Below are 18,273 nucleotides of genomic sequence, written 5' to 3'. Positions count from 1 at the left end.
GAAGTAAGTTTTGGGTGATATAAAAATATGTTAAATAAAAACAAGTAAATCAGTCATGACATCCAAACAGAATGATTTCTGTTTATTTTAGTCTACTTACATGAAATAAACTGCAATCTCTAACATCCAACCTTGATTTCAGACAGCAGTTTATTTCAAGTAAGTACATCAGTTTGGACATCATGATCAATCTTGGTTTATTTTCACCTAAACTGGAAGTAGATGCTCACATGGGCACACAGCGGGAATGTGTGCTCCTGTGGCTCACAGACTTTGCACAGAGCCAAGCTTTTAACTGAGGATCCGTGCGACATCTCAACCAACCTTCAATGTAAACTATCCATTACTGTCCCTTTGCAATTGTGTTATTTGAAAAGTTGATGCAAAGTGGAATTTTCAAATCAAGATCTGGAAATCTTGAAAGCAAAATTTCAGCTTAGTAGTTCACAGTTAATACAAATGGGGTTGAGGGGCTGAAATCCAAGCATGCCAGCTTAACTGATTTGTGTACTGAAGGCATGTCTTCTTTGGACCCATTCAAACCACTCTGAAAAATTGTTTATTGCAGTGCATTAAACTGGGAATCTGAGCACTGGTAGCGTCACCATATGCACATTCAATTTGGGCTGCCAAATAAAAACAACCTGGATTGAATGTTTAGTACAAAACGTTGTTGTGCAAATCAGCTGTAAAAAGCAGACCCTTTTAGCTGAGTGATGCTGATTTAAGTAAAGTAAAGTGTGCCATCAAGTCCATTTCGACTCCTGGTGCCCACAGAACCCTGTGGTTTTCTTTGGTAGAATACAGAAGGGGTTTACCATTGCCTCCTCCTGCGTAGTATGAGATGATGCCTTTCAGCATCTTCCTATATTGCTGCTGCCCGATATAGTAGCCATGGGGATTCGAACCGGCAACCTTCTGCTTGTTAGTCAAATATTTCCCTGCTGCGCCACTTAAGGTGGCTCACCCTTGATTTACAACAGAGTAAATCAATGAGAGGCTGCCACCTTCACTTTAGACATGCTGAAATGCTCCCTTGCATTAAGCAGTTAATACTGAATTCTATATTGAAGGTCCCGAGTTAAAACTGATTTTACAGAGCAATAGTACTTCTGTTTAGGGTAACAGCAGTAAAGCATAGCAGAGGGGAGTGAGGGTTTGCTGGAACTACATGCTAGGATGTACTTTGGGCCTTGTAGCTATCATACAATCCAATTCCATTTTCTATCTCAAGGGCAACATTGTAGACAGACATTTCTCAGAAAAGCAGCCAGTACTATCTTATTACATATTGTTTTGTTGTACTTTTCTATTACTCCTTCTGGGAAGGGGCAGTAAATCTCTGGAAGAGGATCCCAGAATGGAAAGTACATGCCCTTACCTGCATTTTCACATTTGCTTTTGGAAACAGCAATAGCTCTGAGCATCCTGACCTGTAGTGTAAGTCAATAAAGTCACTGTTCTACTGGGATGTAAAGGTCATAAAACTGTGTGCAAATAATGCAGAGCAATATTGGCAAGAGACATTCTTCTTCACAAAGGCCAATAAGCTTGCTGAATTGTACCAGGATAAAGGGCTAAAGAAGACAACTTCAGCTACTTACTATAGATGAGAATTAGGATTGACCACTGTTTGGGCTGACATAGTTAGAACTGAACCAGCATTCTCCTAAACTGAATAATGGGGCTTTCTGTTCATAGCTTCAACTAGGATGGATTATTCCAAGAGAAGGCTCTTAGCTGAACTGGAGCTTCTGGTGTGGTTTAATTATCCAGAGTTTGTCACTGAGAAAATGATGTCTATTTTATTCTCTTGCACATGGATTCATTCAGATTCTTTGCAGCTCTGTACATAGTGATGTGCTGATTCATGGCAAGATAGGGAAGATGGTCACAGCTTGAATGTAAAGTGCCAGGGATCTCAGATTAGGAACTATGGTAGCCCAGCTCAGGTGCTTTGCTCATGACCATGGTGCCCTGCCAGAGCATGGAGCTGCTGGCCTTCCTCTGTTGTGTTGTGATGCCACCACATCACATTTTATGCTCCCTATTATTGCCATTCTGGGTGTGCAGCCTAAAGTGATGTTTACAATTTCAGGCTTTTGAAAAACCTAAATTGATTTGTAGTGTTAGTTTTCTGTCCTACAGGGTTTCTAGTGGAAGTTTAGAAATGGAAAGCTGTGTTGAGATATTTATCTATAGTTTCTGTACATAGTTTTAAGGCCTCCCCAGAGCTAGAGGGCATGCCAACAAAAAGACTGCCAACCCTCCCACACAAAGCAAGCTCTTTTGTGCACGTCAGACAATGAGGGAAGAAAGCTTAAGAACTGATAGTGCCTCATTTGTAACTACAACACACACACACACGCACACACACACGCACGTATACATTTGCAAAGTATTGATTTTTGAGGCCATTGCTTTGCTTCCTGCCTTTGGTAGGAGATGATGGATCACTTTATTACTCTACTTGGATTTTATATCTATCAAATTAAACAGGCAGTGGAGTGGTAGTTAATTAAGATTATGTTTTGTCAGGTAGTGCAGTGGGGGAAAAAACCTGTGCCTGCACAGCCACTGCCTCAGATAATGTCTGGTAGGTTCCAATGACAGTTTTTCATAAGGGGAGTGCTGGTGGGACTTGGGAATGACCAAGCAGAGAGCTAAAACGTTTCCTAGAAGATATCCAAGAAAATTCTCATGGCTGCTGTTGGGGTTTCCTACCCTCCTCTGTGAGACAGAGTTGCTTACCCAGTCAAACGACAGTGTGCTGAGAGAAGCAGGGGGCTCCAGACACCAGGACAACCCCAGTAATTACCTTTCAGAAGTCAGGAAGGGCTCAGAGGGACGTGCAACAGCTGCTGGGGGTGGGCGGGGGCGGGCAGCCCAAGAGGCAGCAGAGTGGTGGAGATGGAATAGCGATGATATCAGCTCCACAGCTGCAAACAGGTGTAGAAAGGCTAATAAAGGGGGTCGAGTTGGAGACCAAGGCCCCTTGGGAGGCCAGGGATTGGGTGGCCAATCCACTTGCTTGGCCAAGGAAGAAGGAGCAAGCGGGGAGCGGGGAGGAGTATCCTAAATCTAGGGCTTTATTTAAGGCAGGGGCTGCCAATGATGAGAGGATCAGCAAGGATGAGGTTGGTCATTCTGGTGGACTCCCGGAGAGGAGCTCAGGCTTTTGGTTCCCGCTGATAGAGGAAGGAGTGGACTGAATATATGTCTCTCCTCCCCCAACTCTGAGGCAAATGCCCCTGCCTATAATTTAGGGCAAGAGGGTGGAATGTTTCTCTAGAGCAGTGCTGCTCAACTTCGGCCCTCCTGCAGATGTTGGCCTACAACTCCCATAATCCTTGGCTATTGGTCACTGTGGCTGGGGATTATGGGAGTTGTAGTTCAAAAACAGCTGGGGGGCCTAAGTTGAGCAGGCCTGCTCTAGAGAATTCCTTCTCCCTAAACACAAACAGCTGCATTCTTGGAAGTGTGTTCACTTTCCTGAACAGTTGATCACGAATTGAGCTCGGGCTAAACAAATTGCACCTTTCCCTTCCTTTTTGTTTTCTTTTTTCTTCCCCCCTTTATATTCCATCTTCCTCCAAGGAGCCCAGAGCAGTGCACATAGTTAAGTTTCTCCTCACAACAACCCTGTGAGGTAGGTTAGGCTGAGAGAGAAGTGACTGGCCCCGAGTCACCCAAGTGTCATTGCTGAATGGAGATTTGAACTCAGGCCTCCCTGATCCTAGTCCAGCACTCTAACCACTACACCACGCTGGCTACATTATCTTAATTTACTTTTAAATTTCATTTCAAAAAGCCTTACCCCACTTTTCTATCAGTGGTTCCCATCCTTGGGTCCTTGGATGTTGTTGGGCTACGGCTCCCATAATCCCTAGTCACAACGAAGGTCATTGTGGCTGGGAATTATGGAAGTTGTAGTTCTAATAACATCTGGGGGCACAAGGCTGGGGACCCCTGCCTTAAAAGACCCAAAGTGGCTCACAATAAACTCATGAAAATAATACATAGACCAAAAAAAAGTATAAAAAATGTATCAGTTGACTGTATCATTGACCATAGTGTGCTTGTTTTTTGTTTGAAAGAGAGGCTTTAACCCGTTGTCTCTGCCATAGTACTGAATCAGACTGGGCACGCACAGCTGGCAATGAGAAGCTCCCATTGGCATTGTGGAGGAGGGGACCAATGTTGTTTGACTGCTCCCACTGCAATATAGCAAGCAAAAAAACCCCGCCATATACCAAGCAAAAAAAATGTCAATTAATATAAAGTGCAGTTTGGCCATTGGATAAATAATTCTTTGTAGCTTGGTCTACACAAGCAGCAGGTAGAATCATGTAGTTGGTAGAATCATTAGGTGGAATGAGCAACTTCAGAGTACATTGTTGGATGATTTTTTTTTTTTTTTAGAATATCCCCCATGTTAAAAAGTCTCCTTGCAAATAAAAACTTAGCACAGCAGGTCCTAACCTGTTGACTACTATTCTTGTGTTCTAATTACACTGGTGTTTTCTTAACATAGGGGAAAAAACAGAACCATCAGCAGTATAAGCCTGGTCCAATACAATAAATGAAGCACTCCAAACCAAGACAGAATTATATAATAAATAGACAATGATATTTATTCAAATAAGAATTCAGAACCTCAAAAAACAATTAAAGAGAGTGAGATAACATCAAATGAACCAAGGCAAAAGAGGTGCTTAAAAAAGAAAAGCATTTGCTGCGGTTGGCTAGGGAACACCAATGGGATGGGTGGTTAACCTCTTTCCCCGGCTTGTGGGCTTCCCAGATGCACTTGGTTGGCCACTGCATGAAGCAGGATCTGGCATAGACAGGCCCAGCAGGGCTCTTCTTACATACCTGCCCACATGTCCCTATTTTCTTATTCAGGTGAATGGGAAAATAGGAACATGTTGGCAGGTATGTTCTTATGTTCAGTATATATCTTGATCGTGCTCATAATCTGATAAACCTCCATTTTGTATCAAAAATACGCAGTGCACATAAAGTCGGGTTGGCGTTGAAAACAGTGGCCCCGAATCTCCTGTCATCCTCTGTGCTCATCCATAATGTCATAAAACAGGAGTGAAGACAGACAGCATCTATATATCTGTGGTGTCAATTCAATATAAAAACCAGTAAGTGAATTACAAGACATTCCCATTTGGGCTGAAGTTTAGTTCGCAGAGTTAAGAAAATATTGAGTTGTTGCCATTTCTTTTAAACACTAAAGGCTTTGATTATGAAATAAAAGAGCCCATTCAGATGATATATCTGAGCTGGCCACACCCGACCATTATTAGGGATGAGAATGAGCACAGCCCCCCGCCCCACACCCTGCACCATTCCCTAATTGTGTGTGTGTAGGTGGTTCATCTGAACTGCCCCTTCATACATGATCTAAATACCTACATTATAGTAGCATCTAGATCACATGTGAGGTGCTTCAGATGAACTACCCACCCTGTGGAGAAGGGGAAATGTATGTCAGGAGGAGGAAGGAGATGTTCACTTTACTGTGGGTGGGTGTGGCCAGCTTGGATCTGTCATCTGAACTGATTCACAGTCTTTCTTTCCTGGTTGCCAATAGTATTGTTACCCGCTTTAAGGATTTGATAGCACAGCTTAAAAATGCAAATAATCTGCTTATTTTTCCAAAGAAGCTTTGGAATAAAGGTCAAACTAAATTTTTCTTTGAATGTATAGTTTGCTTGTGCATTTTTTTCTTTTATATCTGCAGCTGTGGGAGGCCTTATCAGAAGTGGAACATACATGTATGCATGTATGCACACACGTGTGTGTGCACATGAGAAAGAAACTGTGACTTGCTCTACACATGCAGCAGCATGAAGTGGTAATAAAGTCCAGGTTAGTAGAATAGACTAAACAGCAAGGAATAGACTGGGCTAGAACTGGTCTCCTTGATGTGTTAGGATTTTTTTTCTCATGGGGAAACAGTGAAAAATGGCATACCCATTTTTGGGTGTGCAAAACAGTCAGGGTATACAAAAGTTTGGATATGTAAAAGCAGAACAGCCCACTTCAGCATCCATCTCAGGATTCTACCACCTCCTTTAGCTGTATATGTAGACCAGGGGGCCTTAATCATTTGCAGAACTAGGCTCTCCATTTTAAATCCTGTGCTTTGTAGATCAGCTTGTGAGCACTGCTGCATCTTTTCTTGGAAGATGCCAACTGTATATTTGCCTTCCAAAGATAATGATAGTAATCAACTCCCTTCCATATCGATATTCTGGGAGAGGGTGGGAATTTTTGTTCTGCCTTGTGAAAAGGAAAGCCATTTGCCTATGCCCACTTTCATCAGTTGTTCTGAAAACATGAACAATGCCTCTTTATACTTACTGCAAAAGAAACACAGGGACAAACATTTCCTGCTGTCCAAAGATTTGCTCATAGTACAATGCATGAACCATGCATTGGAAAGGCAGAGGCCCAGTTCTCAGGATGAGAACAATAACAGTTGAAGAGTGAACCACAATCTGTGAGCACTGTCACGAGAACCTGGAATTTCTAGGCTATGCCAGATAAATTGCTGCAGTTAACCAGAATTTAACTGGGACAGATACCTAGGATGGTTATCCTGGTTAATGCTGGCTAACCACAGTGATTTAACCAGAATAGCCAGGAAATTCTGGGTTCTCAGGACATACTCCATTGGGGTGCATGGTATATGCTGATCACCTTTAACTATTTAACGACAATTGTTCTCATGACACAACCAGGATATCTTCTTCGTTTCCTCCTCACCACCAACGTCACTAAGGATATGCCCCATCTCTTATAAATCTAAGCTGTATTAGTGCTTTCTGGATTTTGTACATTTTTGGCAAATGCTATCATAACATTATAAATGTCCGACACTTCCCTACGAGATAATGGGCAATTGTCTTCCAGTATGTCATCTGGAAACACTATAAGTAACCTCTTATGTTGTAGCATAAATGTATAGGTTTTGACTCCAACTGCTATTATATTCAGGAAGAATCTGATTCAGTCCACAGTGATCCACTAACCAAAGCTGATGTTAGAATTGGCTTGGGATTTAATATAACTGTATGCAAAGGGATTCCACATGCAAGAATTTAGAGGCATGGTGCCCAGAGTTGGACTGGTATGTGCAGGAATTGTTGACCACCTTGACATGAGTTAAAGGGTGATCTTCACCCTGGACATAATGACAAAAAACCTCCCAATACTATGGTATTTAGAATGGCTTCAGATGTTACAACTTGAAGAGAAAAGCACATGTATGGCAGCTAAAAGTGATGTGATGTGGGATATCTGTGATTGGATATCCTGTTCTTTGAAAAAAGCAGCCATGAGGGGCTCCAAATTTGATTGGAATGGTGGCACTGGGAGAAGAGGGGCATTAAGCTCTTTCCCCCTCTAATGTTTTCCTGTTCTAAACCCACCTTGCCACTTAAAACTGCTATTAGCCGCATTGAGAAAGAAAGGAAAAGAAAGGAATACAAACACGAAACAGATACTTGTACCCCCCCCCCAACAACAACAACACCAAGGCAAATTGAAGTTGGAGGAAGGGATTATTTAGATTGGGGGGGGAATGTGTCAATGTATTGGGGGAAAGGTTAGACTCCACATCTCCCAGATTGCTGCTCCAATCAATTTTAGAGTCCTCAGCACTGGTTTAAAGTTTAAAAAAAAAAAGGGGGGGGAGAATGGGAAAAGCCTCCTAGAAACTGCCCCACCTAAGCAGGAAGGCTGGCTACAGGGCTACAGGTAGGACATAGTTTCAGACAACTCCAAGGGATGCACAGCAGGAAGAGGGATCAGGACAATGAACAGCTCCAAGCTAGAGAACTGGGTACCTTGTTGCTTTTGGGTTGAAAGTAACAATTGGGGGCATATGAAATTAGTTCTAGTGTGAACATTCATATTTTTCAATCATTGGCTGTGTTCTTCCAAGCAGTGAAAATATGAGGAGCAGTTAGCTATGATTCAGAGCTGTGTGCACTCCTGAAAATCATTTGTGTGGCAGCAGAAATCTCGGTCAGAGGACCAGGACATGATCATACGTGAGGCATAAGCATTGTTGGGCACTGCACTAAGCTCCCATACTTCAGATCTGAGATTGCTTGGTGCCCAACCATGATCGCACTTCACACACAATCACTTCCTGGGCCTCTAAGCTCTAACTGGGATTTCTGCTGCCACCCACATGGTTTTGGGGAGTGCACAGAGCTCTGAACTGTAGCTGGCTGCTCCTCTGACCAACTTTACTAATAATAAGAATACAGCTGTCTTGTCTGTTGCTGTTATGACCCCAGGCTGCTGTGGCACATATTTTCAGCAGGCTGTTGCTCATTTGTCCTTCCTGGATCAGTCATATGGGTGATTCTAGCCAAACTGGAAATTATATTGTGATAGTGTCATGACACCATGTAGTCAATTGGATTAGGCTATGTGTTGACAACATCACTGAGGACAGGTGAAGTCAATGGAGAGTGAGGCCAGTGTTTCCTGGATCATTTGAATCCCAGCTAATCAAGAATCATGTAGTGAAGAGAGTGATGTACAAGATTCTTTAAAGCTACATAGTCAAATCTGGCTATGTTACTGGGTGTCATAAAATCAATTGACACTGAGAGCATGTCAGAGCAATGCAAATGAATAGAAGAAGAAAATCTCAAGGTGTCCAAAAATAACTGACACTGTTGATCATTTTTGCAAAAAGAAAGACTCTCAGTAATTTCAGCCCCAGCAAATAAATTATTCTCTTTTTGCCAGTTCAAATAAGCATGCCTACTCTTCTGGACTCTGCTATATAATATTTCAAGGAAAATAAAGTGTCCCTGCGTGTGTGTGTATGTGTGTGTGTGTGTGGCACCCATCTAAGAAGAGTCTCCCATTCTCCTCCTCTCTGTTTCCCCATTGTCTCCTAGGTCTCCAGTTCTGACATGAAAAGGATTGTTACATAGACTGCCAAAGGAAAGCCTCTACCAAATTTTCCATTTGTTAAAAGCTGTTCTCTGACTTCTCTTTCAGGTTGATGGCCAAGAAGTTTCCCTCCCAATAGTCTGAGTCTGGCAGTCTAGCTGTGTGACCTTTCAAAATACAAGGGACAGCTGATACTTGCTTTTCTTGCTGAAGGCACATGGGGCAGTGCAGCTGCATAAAACTCATTTCTTTGTATATCAGGTGTTGTCGTGCTGGAAATGAACACAGGCCATTTGGATTGAGTAGAAATATTCACAGACATGCCCTTTGGTTTGGCTTTGATCCCTCAGACTCTAGCTGAGAGCACATGTTTACCCCAACATAAAATATCTGGACATCTTCCCCTTCTAGATACTTGTTTGACCTGCATGAGCTATCCACATCTCACCTATAGAAACCAATGCTTCTGTTCTGGTGAGTTGTCAATTTTGGCAAATCTAGACTGAGCCCAGAAAGGTTTGGAGGCAAGAGAATCCTTAAGGCCATTCACATGAGCAGTCAAACCCAGGCTAGGGCAGCCCACATTGGGTTTGGCTGCCCGTGTGCACCACCGGGATTGAGCCCAGTCCCAGTGCTGCCTTGGCTCCAAGTTTGGGAATTTACCCCAGGTTTACCCTTCTGGGTAGCCTGACTTTTAACCCCAGGCTTTAGCCAGGGTTAAGGGTGCATGTGCACTCTTAAACCCAGTGCCAGCATCGTTTGTATGCTTGGACTGCAGGTAGCCCAAGCAAACACGGAGCCGGGTGCCTAGAGGGCCTGGCTCCCATGGGAATCCCCCGATACATCAGATTAATCATGTGGTGCATTTTGGGATTCCTGGAGGCTGGGACCTGTTGCCAGGAGCAGTGCGGATCATGTGGGTGGCCTGTCCAAAGGAGATTTGACCATCGTCTGGGGGGAATGTAGTTCCATTTCTGCTTTCCCCTCTGCCCACCCACCCAATAAGGCTATTCACAAAGCCAGCCTGGGCTTGGCTGCCCGTATGCACTTCCAGGATTGAGACCAATCCCTGCGCTGCCTTGGCTCCAAGCTTGGAAATTTACCCCAGGTTTAACTTGGGTTTAAGGGTGTGAGTGTGCCCTTAACCCCAGGTTCGGGGTCATGTGTGCATACGAGTTGCAGTCAGTCAGTGTATACACAGAGCTGGGCAAGAGCACCTGGTAGAGGAAGGATCCCTCAATGCACCACGCTCCTGATGTGGTGCATTGAGGGATGCCGGAGGACTGCTTTCCTGCTCTGCCATTCACTGCAGCACTGATGGTGTGCTGGGCAAGTGGCAACCCTAACTCTGTTGTACTGTTATCACAGATCTAACACTACAGATACAACTTTCAAAGCAACTCAAATGCAATGCATTTCACTGAAGTTGATTCCTACATCCAACTGCCAGTCATAAGTATGATAAAGTGTTAAAAAAAAATCACTTAGTTCCCAAGGGCCATACTAGATGTGATGGGGCAGCCATTAATGTGTCTGCCCAATTCATACACAATGCAGGGGAGGTCAGTTGGTCTGTCTGTCTGATTTTTATATTGCATGAAGCATGCAGGTAAGGGTAAGGGTGGGAATGGAAACACTCACCCCCGCCCCCCCCATCACTTTCCTCTCTGTGTTCTGTTGCTCCAGGCATGTTTTCCCTTATTCTGGCTTACTTCTGGTTCTGCAACTGGGCTGGGGAGAAACATACCTGAAGCAACAGACCATACAGTGAGAGAGAAAAGACAGGGCAAGTGGAGGCTTCTGCTCTCCTCATCAAAATACACCTTTTGTTATAAACGTTAGACTCCACCTGCCCCACTTTCTATATTAATGGGGAAGAGATGTGAACAACCAATGTGGCTGCCCCTGTGAAGTCTGTGTTGGCTTTGAGCGAGCAACAGTGGCAACAGCAACTGTAGAGGGATGAGGTGGGAAAAGTCTTGTTCTTTCGGGGGTTAGCCGAATGAACAAGACATATCGCTTTGCTGTTGTATCTCGAAAGGTTCTAATGTATCAGATAACGCACGAGTAACAAGGTGATTGCTGCATTCTCCTCTGCCCACTGAACTCGCTACTTCACTTACATAGTTAATCCATCAACTAGTTGGTATTAATTCCCTTTGACAAATATATTAGTTAAAATGTTCACCCCACTGAAACTTCTGACTTTCACATGTTTGACTTTGTTAAGTTTGCTCCAATTTGAACTAGAATAGAAGTAGACTTTTCATAGGGCTGTGCATCACATTGAACTGATAACTGGGTCTGAGGCAATGTAAGCCCTATCGAGGCATTTTTCATCATACAGGATTCCAATGAGAAATGTCTCCTATCAGCAAACAGATTGATACAATACAGAGACCTATTGTATTGGTCTTGTATCGAATATTATCAAGGCTGTTGGGGAGGGATTTCCTTTTAGTGAAGAGCCAGATTCTCTGAAGAAGTTGGTTGCTCTACAATGCACCAGGAAAGGATGCAACATCATGATGTTGTGTCCTTTTCAAGGTGCATTACTGGGGTGTGGGGGAAATGGCCTTGCCCTATAGTTACAGCTGCTTCTCTAACTTTCCCGGTGCATTATAGGGCATCATCAAGAAAGGAAAGTGGCAACTTGAAACACTATCCATACTAACTACCCATACAAACACTACCCATACCAACTGCTTTAGGGAAGCTGGCTCTTCATTAAAAAAACAAGACTGGTGCTCTACTCCTCACTGTCATTATAAACCTTCCAAGGTGGGTATTATCCAGAGCAGAACCTCACCTGAAGATCTTAAAGCTTGAGGAGAATATATGGGAGAAAACACTCCCTTCAGGTATCCTGGTTTCAAACAGTTTAGGGCTTTAGAGGTCAACACCTGTACTCAGGGCTGGCTCATGTTATTTGCTGCCCCAGGTGAAGGTCAAGGTTGTTACCATGTTTGCTGAGCTTATGCTGAAGATCAGTTAGCAAATATAAAGGTTAAGTGTGCCATCAAGTCAATGTTGACTCCTGGCAACCACAGAGCCCTGTGGTTTTCTTTGGTAGAATACAGGAGGGGTTTACCATTGCCTCCTCCTGTGCAGTATGAGTTGATGGACCGGGTCTCATGATCTGTGAGACCCAGTTTTGGGAAGTGAGCGGGAAGAGCGGGCTAAGCCCGCTCTCCCTGCTCACGAGCGGGGAGGGAGCCCTGGGTGGCCAGATCAGCCGCCAACATGATGACCGGCTCTGAGACAGAGCTGGTGGGGGCTGGGGAGCTCGGGGGCCATGTGGCCCCTGGAAGCCCCAGTATGCCCTGCGTGAGCGTGCAGGGCATACTGGGGAGACCGCCAAGCTGGGAGGCTGCTTTTAAGCCTCCCAGCCAGGGGTCTCCTCACGAGTAGCCGTGCAGCGGAGCCACACCACGGCTACTCACGAGCAGGTAGCCCGGGTCACTCCGCAAACCCGGGCTAAGGGGTGGGCTACAGGAGCGAGTTAGCCGCTCCAGAACCACCGGGCTCGGCTGTGAGCCCGGTGGTTCTTACGATCACAAAAATCGGGCTAGGATTTTCCTTGCCCGATTTGTGTGATCGTAAGAATAGCTCCGATGCCTTTCAGCATCTTCCTATATTGCTGCTGCCCGATATAGTACCAGCGGGGATTCAAACTGGCAACCTTCTGCTTGTTAGTCAAGCATTTCCCCGCTGTGCCACTTAAGGTGACAAATATACTAAATAAATAAATACTCCACCCCTGCATCTTATTATGTGCAAGCAGCAGGGTAACTGCATTTCCTTCCTCAAAGGTTTTCTCAGTTACAACCCCCTCCCCCTCCCCCTAAGTGGTGAAAAACAAAGGGACTAAAGTGGTGAACATTGCAGAAAGGGGAAAACACACTCTTCTTTCTCTCCAGCCCTTTGGGATATCAGGGTCGCGGGTGGGAAAATGAGGAGCAGACAGTTGCTCAGTTTCACATATCTGATTCAGTTGCCCCAAGCACTTGGGGTGATGGTGGAAAACTGTGATTCCCCTTAGGAGTTTCCTGATTCTCTTAGGACCCCTAGAATTCTGATATTCCATTCAATTGCCCAATGGGCTGGGCTGGGCCCTCAAATTGGGTCTGGAAACATAGCTGCCAACTAGTATGAAGTTGTAAGCACCAGTGTAATATGTAACACTGTAACAGGCTGGCTAAGGCATTCTGGACCAGCTGAACTTTCCAAACACTTCTCAAAGGCAGCCCCGGGTAGAGCTTATTACAGTAATCTAATCTGGAAGTGACAGTGGAATGTATTGTGTGGCCAGAGACCTTTTTCTTCCTGTATCCTCTCTCAGTGTGTTGGAGTGGCTGCTAATGCAATGAAAGTGAAAGCCTTCACCTGGTATTTGGTGGCTGTCTAGGCCTACCTTACAAATAAGGAAACTGATATTGAGGGCTGACCTTTTTACTGAGGCTGCCTAATAGGTCCTCTCAGGAATGCTTTTCACAGTTCCTAGCTAGCTAGCTCCTTACCTGAAGTGGTTAACAGCCTATTGGAACAGCCTGTCACTAAAGTTACCACTAGATGGCATCCAGTTACCATTTTCACAATGAAGCTTCTTCCAATCATTGCTTGGAGCAGAGCATCCTTCCCAGATGGAAACAATGCAGCCTATTCAGAAGACTAAAACGGAATGTTTCAGATGGCCAGGATGAGACAGGGTGGCTGTCTGTCAGGCTGGGATGGAGCTGGTCCCTTTAACCACTGCATCTCCAGCTGTGATTGGGAGTCAGCTCTCAAATAGGAAACAACCACAGGAAATGGTACCTGCGTGGAAGTACTGAAGCCTGGAGAGGGAACGCAGCAAGCATTTGCTATAGGATTTTGGTTCAGGTGGAAGCTGAGAGAGGGGAGAGAAAGTGGCTGTGATGAAGGACCCTGTGAGTACAAGAGTGTCTGGGTCTCGGTGCCTTCCACCTGGTCAGCAGTGGATTTAATTACTGGAGAAGGGAGGGGTGTTGTATTTGCTACATTCTGCTTCCAAAATGTGACTAAAAATAAGTGCAATCCAGTCATCCTCTCGGCATTCATACCTGTTTCTCCAGAAGCAGACATCTGTTAAGAGGAAAATAACAGAGGCAGAACACCTAGGAAGGAAAGGAAGATCAAACTCCCTTTGTATATGTGGATGTATTGGGGCTATTCTACATTCCTTTTCTATCCGCATCCTCCGAAAGCCTCTAGCCATGAGCTCCTTATAGCAACCGTGACTGGACATCTTAGACACCTGCTTTCCTTCCTCTTCCTTTCTAAAAAAAGTTTGAACAATGATTACAGTGAATCCAGATGGAAAAATAATGGTCAGAAGATGTCTCGTCACCTTGAGGCCTTTTAGGTAAAGTTCTCTTCTACAGCTTCCCATCTGGTGTGTGCAGTGTATGGCTTGGACGGAATGCGAGGGGCACCTGCCATCCAAACTGCCTCTGCTGCCAACTGCTTTGCTTTCTAAGGGAGAGTCCACTTAAGAGCAGGTCACAATGTTTGGCAGAGAAGCAAGTTGGCTTGGAACTTGCCTCGATGGGGGTGGATGGCAGCCGAACACTGGCTTGCTCGTTATGCTGGGATTTGTTGAGGGTTTGTTTCAGGGGTCTTGGGGACAAACTAATTCTCACTGATATCTGCAGATCTTTTTTGGGTGGAGAATCAATGGTATATTAAACTTCAGTACAGAACCTTGATGTGAATTGACTGCTGTCTGTGAGGCGATTCCAGGTCCATGTGTGTCTGTGGAGAAGAGAATCTGTTGTTTGTTGAGTACTGCATAACCTTATGCCTTCTTATTCAGACTTGTCCCATTGTGTTTCTTGGGGCTTACTCTCTAGTAAGATAGGATATAACTACTGCAGCCTTAATGTCCTCATTGTAATCTATGCATTGCCATATCTCCTGATGTGTGGCTGGAAAGTTTTTTAGGGGTGTGATGGATGATCTCCAGCAGACCCTTATGCTAGCTGGTCCTTTTCTGGGGGTTTCTCTCTCATCAGCACTTGGACTCCTGGTTCCTGCCTCTTCCCTGCCACCCCCATGTTTTGGTGTTTATTCTTTTAGAAATGATAAAGGAGGATTTGGAAGTTTGTCCACTGACCACTTTCTAATGATTTCCTTTTTGGTATGTGCCATTTTAGGGGGGGAGGGGGAGAGAGAGCGAAATAGCCAAGAATGAGGACCAAAACAAAAAGCAGTTTACAAGAAACACTGGTTGAATTTGTTCCAGGTGGAGTTTGAAGTACTTTCTAGGATACTGTGTTTGTATCTTGAGCCTACCACTTTAAGTGGTGCAGTGGGGAAATGCTTGACTAACAAGCAGAAGGTTGCCGGTTCGAAACCCGCTGGTACTATATCAGGCAGCAGTGATATAGGAAGAAGCTGAAAGGCATCATCTTGTACTACACAGGAGGAGGCAATGGTAAACCCCTCCTGTATTCTACCAAAATAAAACCACAGGGCTCTGTGGGTGCCAGGAGTCAAAATTGACTTGAAGGCACACTTTACCTTTACATATCTTGAGACTAAGGATGTTTTTGGTTTTTTTAAGTGGGGCTTGAGGTGCGATCTGTGATGTTGGTAGTAGTGTGTGATGTTTCCATTTGGTCCACTTTAACCACTGAAAGACCTCTGCACCTAGCAGGAGGTAAGCCTCTAAAACTGAGCTCCAAAGAAACAAAGCTAGGCTATACAAAGAGATATATTATTAAGGTAATGACTTCTGATGTTACTCTGCTGTTCCTTCTAGGTAACGGAGCATTGAAACATGCTGGCTATATTCAAACATTGTGATGTATGAGTGCATAGATGTCTGTACACTCGTACATGCTTTTGTGTGAATGATTCTACCTGTGCTCATTTTAAAAGTAAACCTGGGTACAGGCCCCTCAAATGCATGGTACAGGTACAGCAGTAACTGTATTCAATATAATGTGTGAATAGCTGTACCTGTGTACAAATCTGTACCTGTGTGCACTGTACACTTGTTGCATGATTGTTGAACATAAAGTGTGAATAGGGCTTCTGTGACATGTCATTAGATGTGTGGGTGTCTTCTGGAAGAGAGCCGTAGTAGTCAAGAGTGCAAGTAGCATGGCTCCGTTCCAGATCAAGAGTGTGTGCGCGTGATCTCGTTATGGGACTGGACTAGTACTGGTATGATGAACCTTGGAGTGAGATGCTCTAGTTTACCATTAGATTAATCTGATGAGAAAATGACCAGTGGTCTGAACTGGAAAAGCAGCTAAGTAACTAGCTCAGGTATATGAAGACAGAGAGACCGCAGATCAGCCCAGGTTCTATATCTGCCTAAATGCTGTGCAAGACTTTGGTCTCTCATGCTAGTAAGATACCAGTTTATGGATTAAGAAAGAGGCATAGATGGTAAATACATATATGATGAGGTTATTCACACAACCAAAAACTAGATAGGACAAGTGTCCAACCCAGGTTTGGGAGCTGTGTGTACTCCCAATTGGGAGCAATGTGGGAGCAAACATGTAGGGAGGAAGAGGGAGGAGTGATTGTGTGGAATCAGGGTAGGAGAAAAAGCTGAGTAGGGCAGCTTTTCCTCCTATCTTGGTCAAATGCTGGGTATGAAACCTGGGTAGGACAGCGCTGTCCTACCCAGCTTTCCCTCCTACCTTGATTCCACACAATCACTTCTCCTCCCTAGCTCTTTGCTCCCACACAACCGAAATTGGGAGCACACACAGCTTCCAAACCTAGGTAGGCCATTTGTCCTACCCAGTTTTCGGTTGTGTAAATGATCTCATATAGTTTGAAACCATGGGCCATTGGTCAAAATCAGACCACCCAGGAGACCAAGCTTATTTATATCTCTGTGGAAATAAGTCTCACTGGGTTAAATGGGGCTAGAAGTAGGGGTGGGCATGAAACCAGCTGGTTTGGTTTGAATATGAACTGGACTTGAACTGGACCAGGCCAGTTTTGTTTTGCTACCTTGAACTACCCTGGTTCAGCTCGGGGAGTGGGGGATCATCAGGAGATTTGGTGCAGGGTGCTATCAGTATGCTGATGACACCCAAATCTATTTCTCCACATCAACCTCATCGGGAGAAGGCATAACCTCCCTAAATGTCTGCCTGGAGGCGGTGGTGGGCTGGATGAGGGATAACAAACTGAGACTGAATCCAGATAAGACAGAAGTATTTATTGTGTGGGGAAAAAACTCGGGAGATGAGTTTGGTCGGCTTGTTCTGGATGGGGTCACACTTCCCCAGAAGGAACAGGTATGCAGTCTGGGGGTACTTCTGGATCCGAGCCTCTCCCTGGCATCCCAGGTTGAGGCAGTGGCCAGAAGTGCCTTCTATCAGCTTCAGCTGATACACCAGCTGCATCCATTTCTTGAGATAAATCACCTCAGAACAGTGGTACAAATACTGGTAACCTCCAGACTGAATTACTGCAATGTGCTCTATGTAGAGCTGCCTTTGTATGTCGTCCGGAAACTACAGCTGGTTCAGAATGCAGCAGCCAGCTTGGTCTCTGGGTCATCTAAGAGAGACCATATTACTCCTGTATTGAAAGAGGTACAATGGCTGCTGATAATTTTCCAGGCAAAATACAAGGTGCTGGTTATAACCTATAAAGCCCTAAATGGCTTGTGCCTTGGGTATTTAAGATAATATCTTCTTCATCATGAACCGCATGAGATAAACAGAAGAGTTCCATCTGCAGTTGCCACTGGCTTGTCTGGTGGCTACTCAGGGACAGGCCTTCTCAGCTGCTGCCTCGAAGCTTTGGAACGTTCTCCCTGATAAAATAAGAGCTTCCCCATCTCTGACAATTAAAAAAAAAATCTTTAAAGACACATCTGTTCACCCAAGCTTTTAATTAAATACCATTTTAATAGTTTTAACATTGTTTTGAAATATTGTTTTAAGGTTTTAAATTATTGTAATGTTTTAACTTTTTGCTGTCATTTATTCTAACCAATGTTTTAATTTCTCTGTTATCATTTATTTGTTTTAACTAATGTTTTAACTTTTCTGTTGTTTTTAGTTATGAACCACCTAGAGACATGGGTTTTGAGTGGTATTAAAATATGTTAAATAAATAAATAATAAATTTTGTACTTACCCCCTTCAGGGGGCTTCTCGGAAGCTGCATGGGGGGGGGGCGGTACCAGGAAGTTCCCCCTCCCCCCACCGGCCTCCATTATGGCTTAAATCACTAGTTTGGGTGGACTTCGGCTCTTTCTGGGCCTTTTCCCTGTCATGGTGGCCATTTTGGAGGCCTCTGCACATGCTCAATGGGCCGCTGCATGGCCTGTGTCATGACCCA

At 44.5% G+C, this 18,273-nt stretch overlaps 1 protein-coding gene and 1 long non-coding RNA gene across 5 annotated transcripts in view; one reads left to right on the top strand and one right to left on the bottom strand.

Moving 5' to 3' along the window:
* Positions 1-9,133: 9,133 nt before the first annotated feature.
* Positions 9,134-18,273, bottom strand: part of LOC128344414 (uncharacterized) — a 28,241-nt gene continuing 19,101 nt past the window's right edge. Inside the window, exons 3-4 of one of the 2 annotated variants that reach the window (XR_008315842.1) lie at positions 14,016-14,231; positions 9,135-9,206 (exon numbers count right to left, since the gene is read on the bottom strand). This is a non-coding gene — a long non-coding RNA (uncharacterized LOC128344414). Of the gene's footprint in view, positions 9,207-14,015; positions 14,232-18,273 lie in introns of both variants that reach the window. The other variant, XR_008315843.1, reaches the window with a different exon arrangement.
* The window catches only part of MGAT5B (alpha-1,6-mannosylglycoprotein 6-beta-N-acetylglucosaminyltransferase B), a 312,928-nt gene continuing 308,214 nt past the window's right edge, over positions 13,560-18,273 (top strand). For 2 of the 3 annotated variants that reach the window (XM_053294466.1, XM_053294464.1), the window contains exon 1: positions 14,181-14,317. In XM_053294466.1, the coding sequence (XP_053150441.1) occupies positions 14,250-14,317 (68 nt within the window). In that variant the 5' untranslated portion in view covers positions 14,181-14,249. Of the gene's footprint in view, positions 13,863-14,180; positions 14,318-18,273 lie in introns of those variants that run through there. The other variant, XM_053294465.1, reaches the window with a different exon arrangement.

This window comes from Hemicordylus capensis, chromosome 2 (assembly GCF_027244095.1).
Source record: "Hemicordylus capensis ecotype Gifberg chromosome 2, rHemCap1.1.pri, whole genome shotgun sequence".
In the NCBI taxonomy this organism is placed as follows: domain Eukaryota; kingdom Metazoa; phylum Chordata; class Lepidosauria; order Squamata; family Cordylidae; genus Hemicordylus; species Hemicordylus capensis.
Note: the sequence above shows the minus strand (reverse complement) of the source record. Positions and strands in the feature narration are given on the sequence as shown.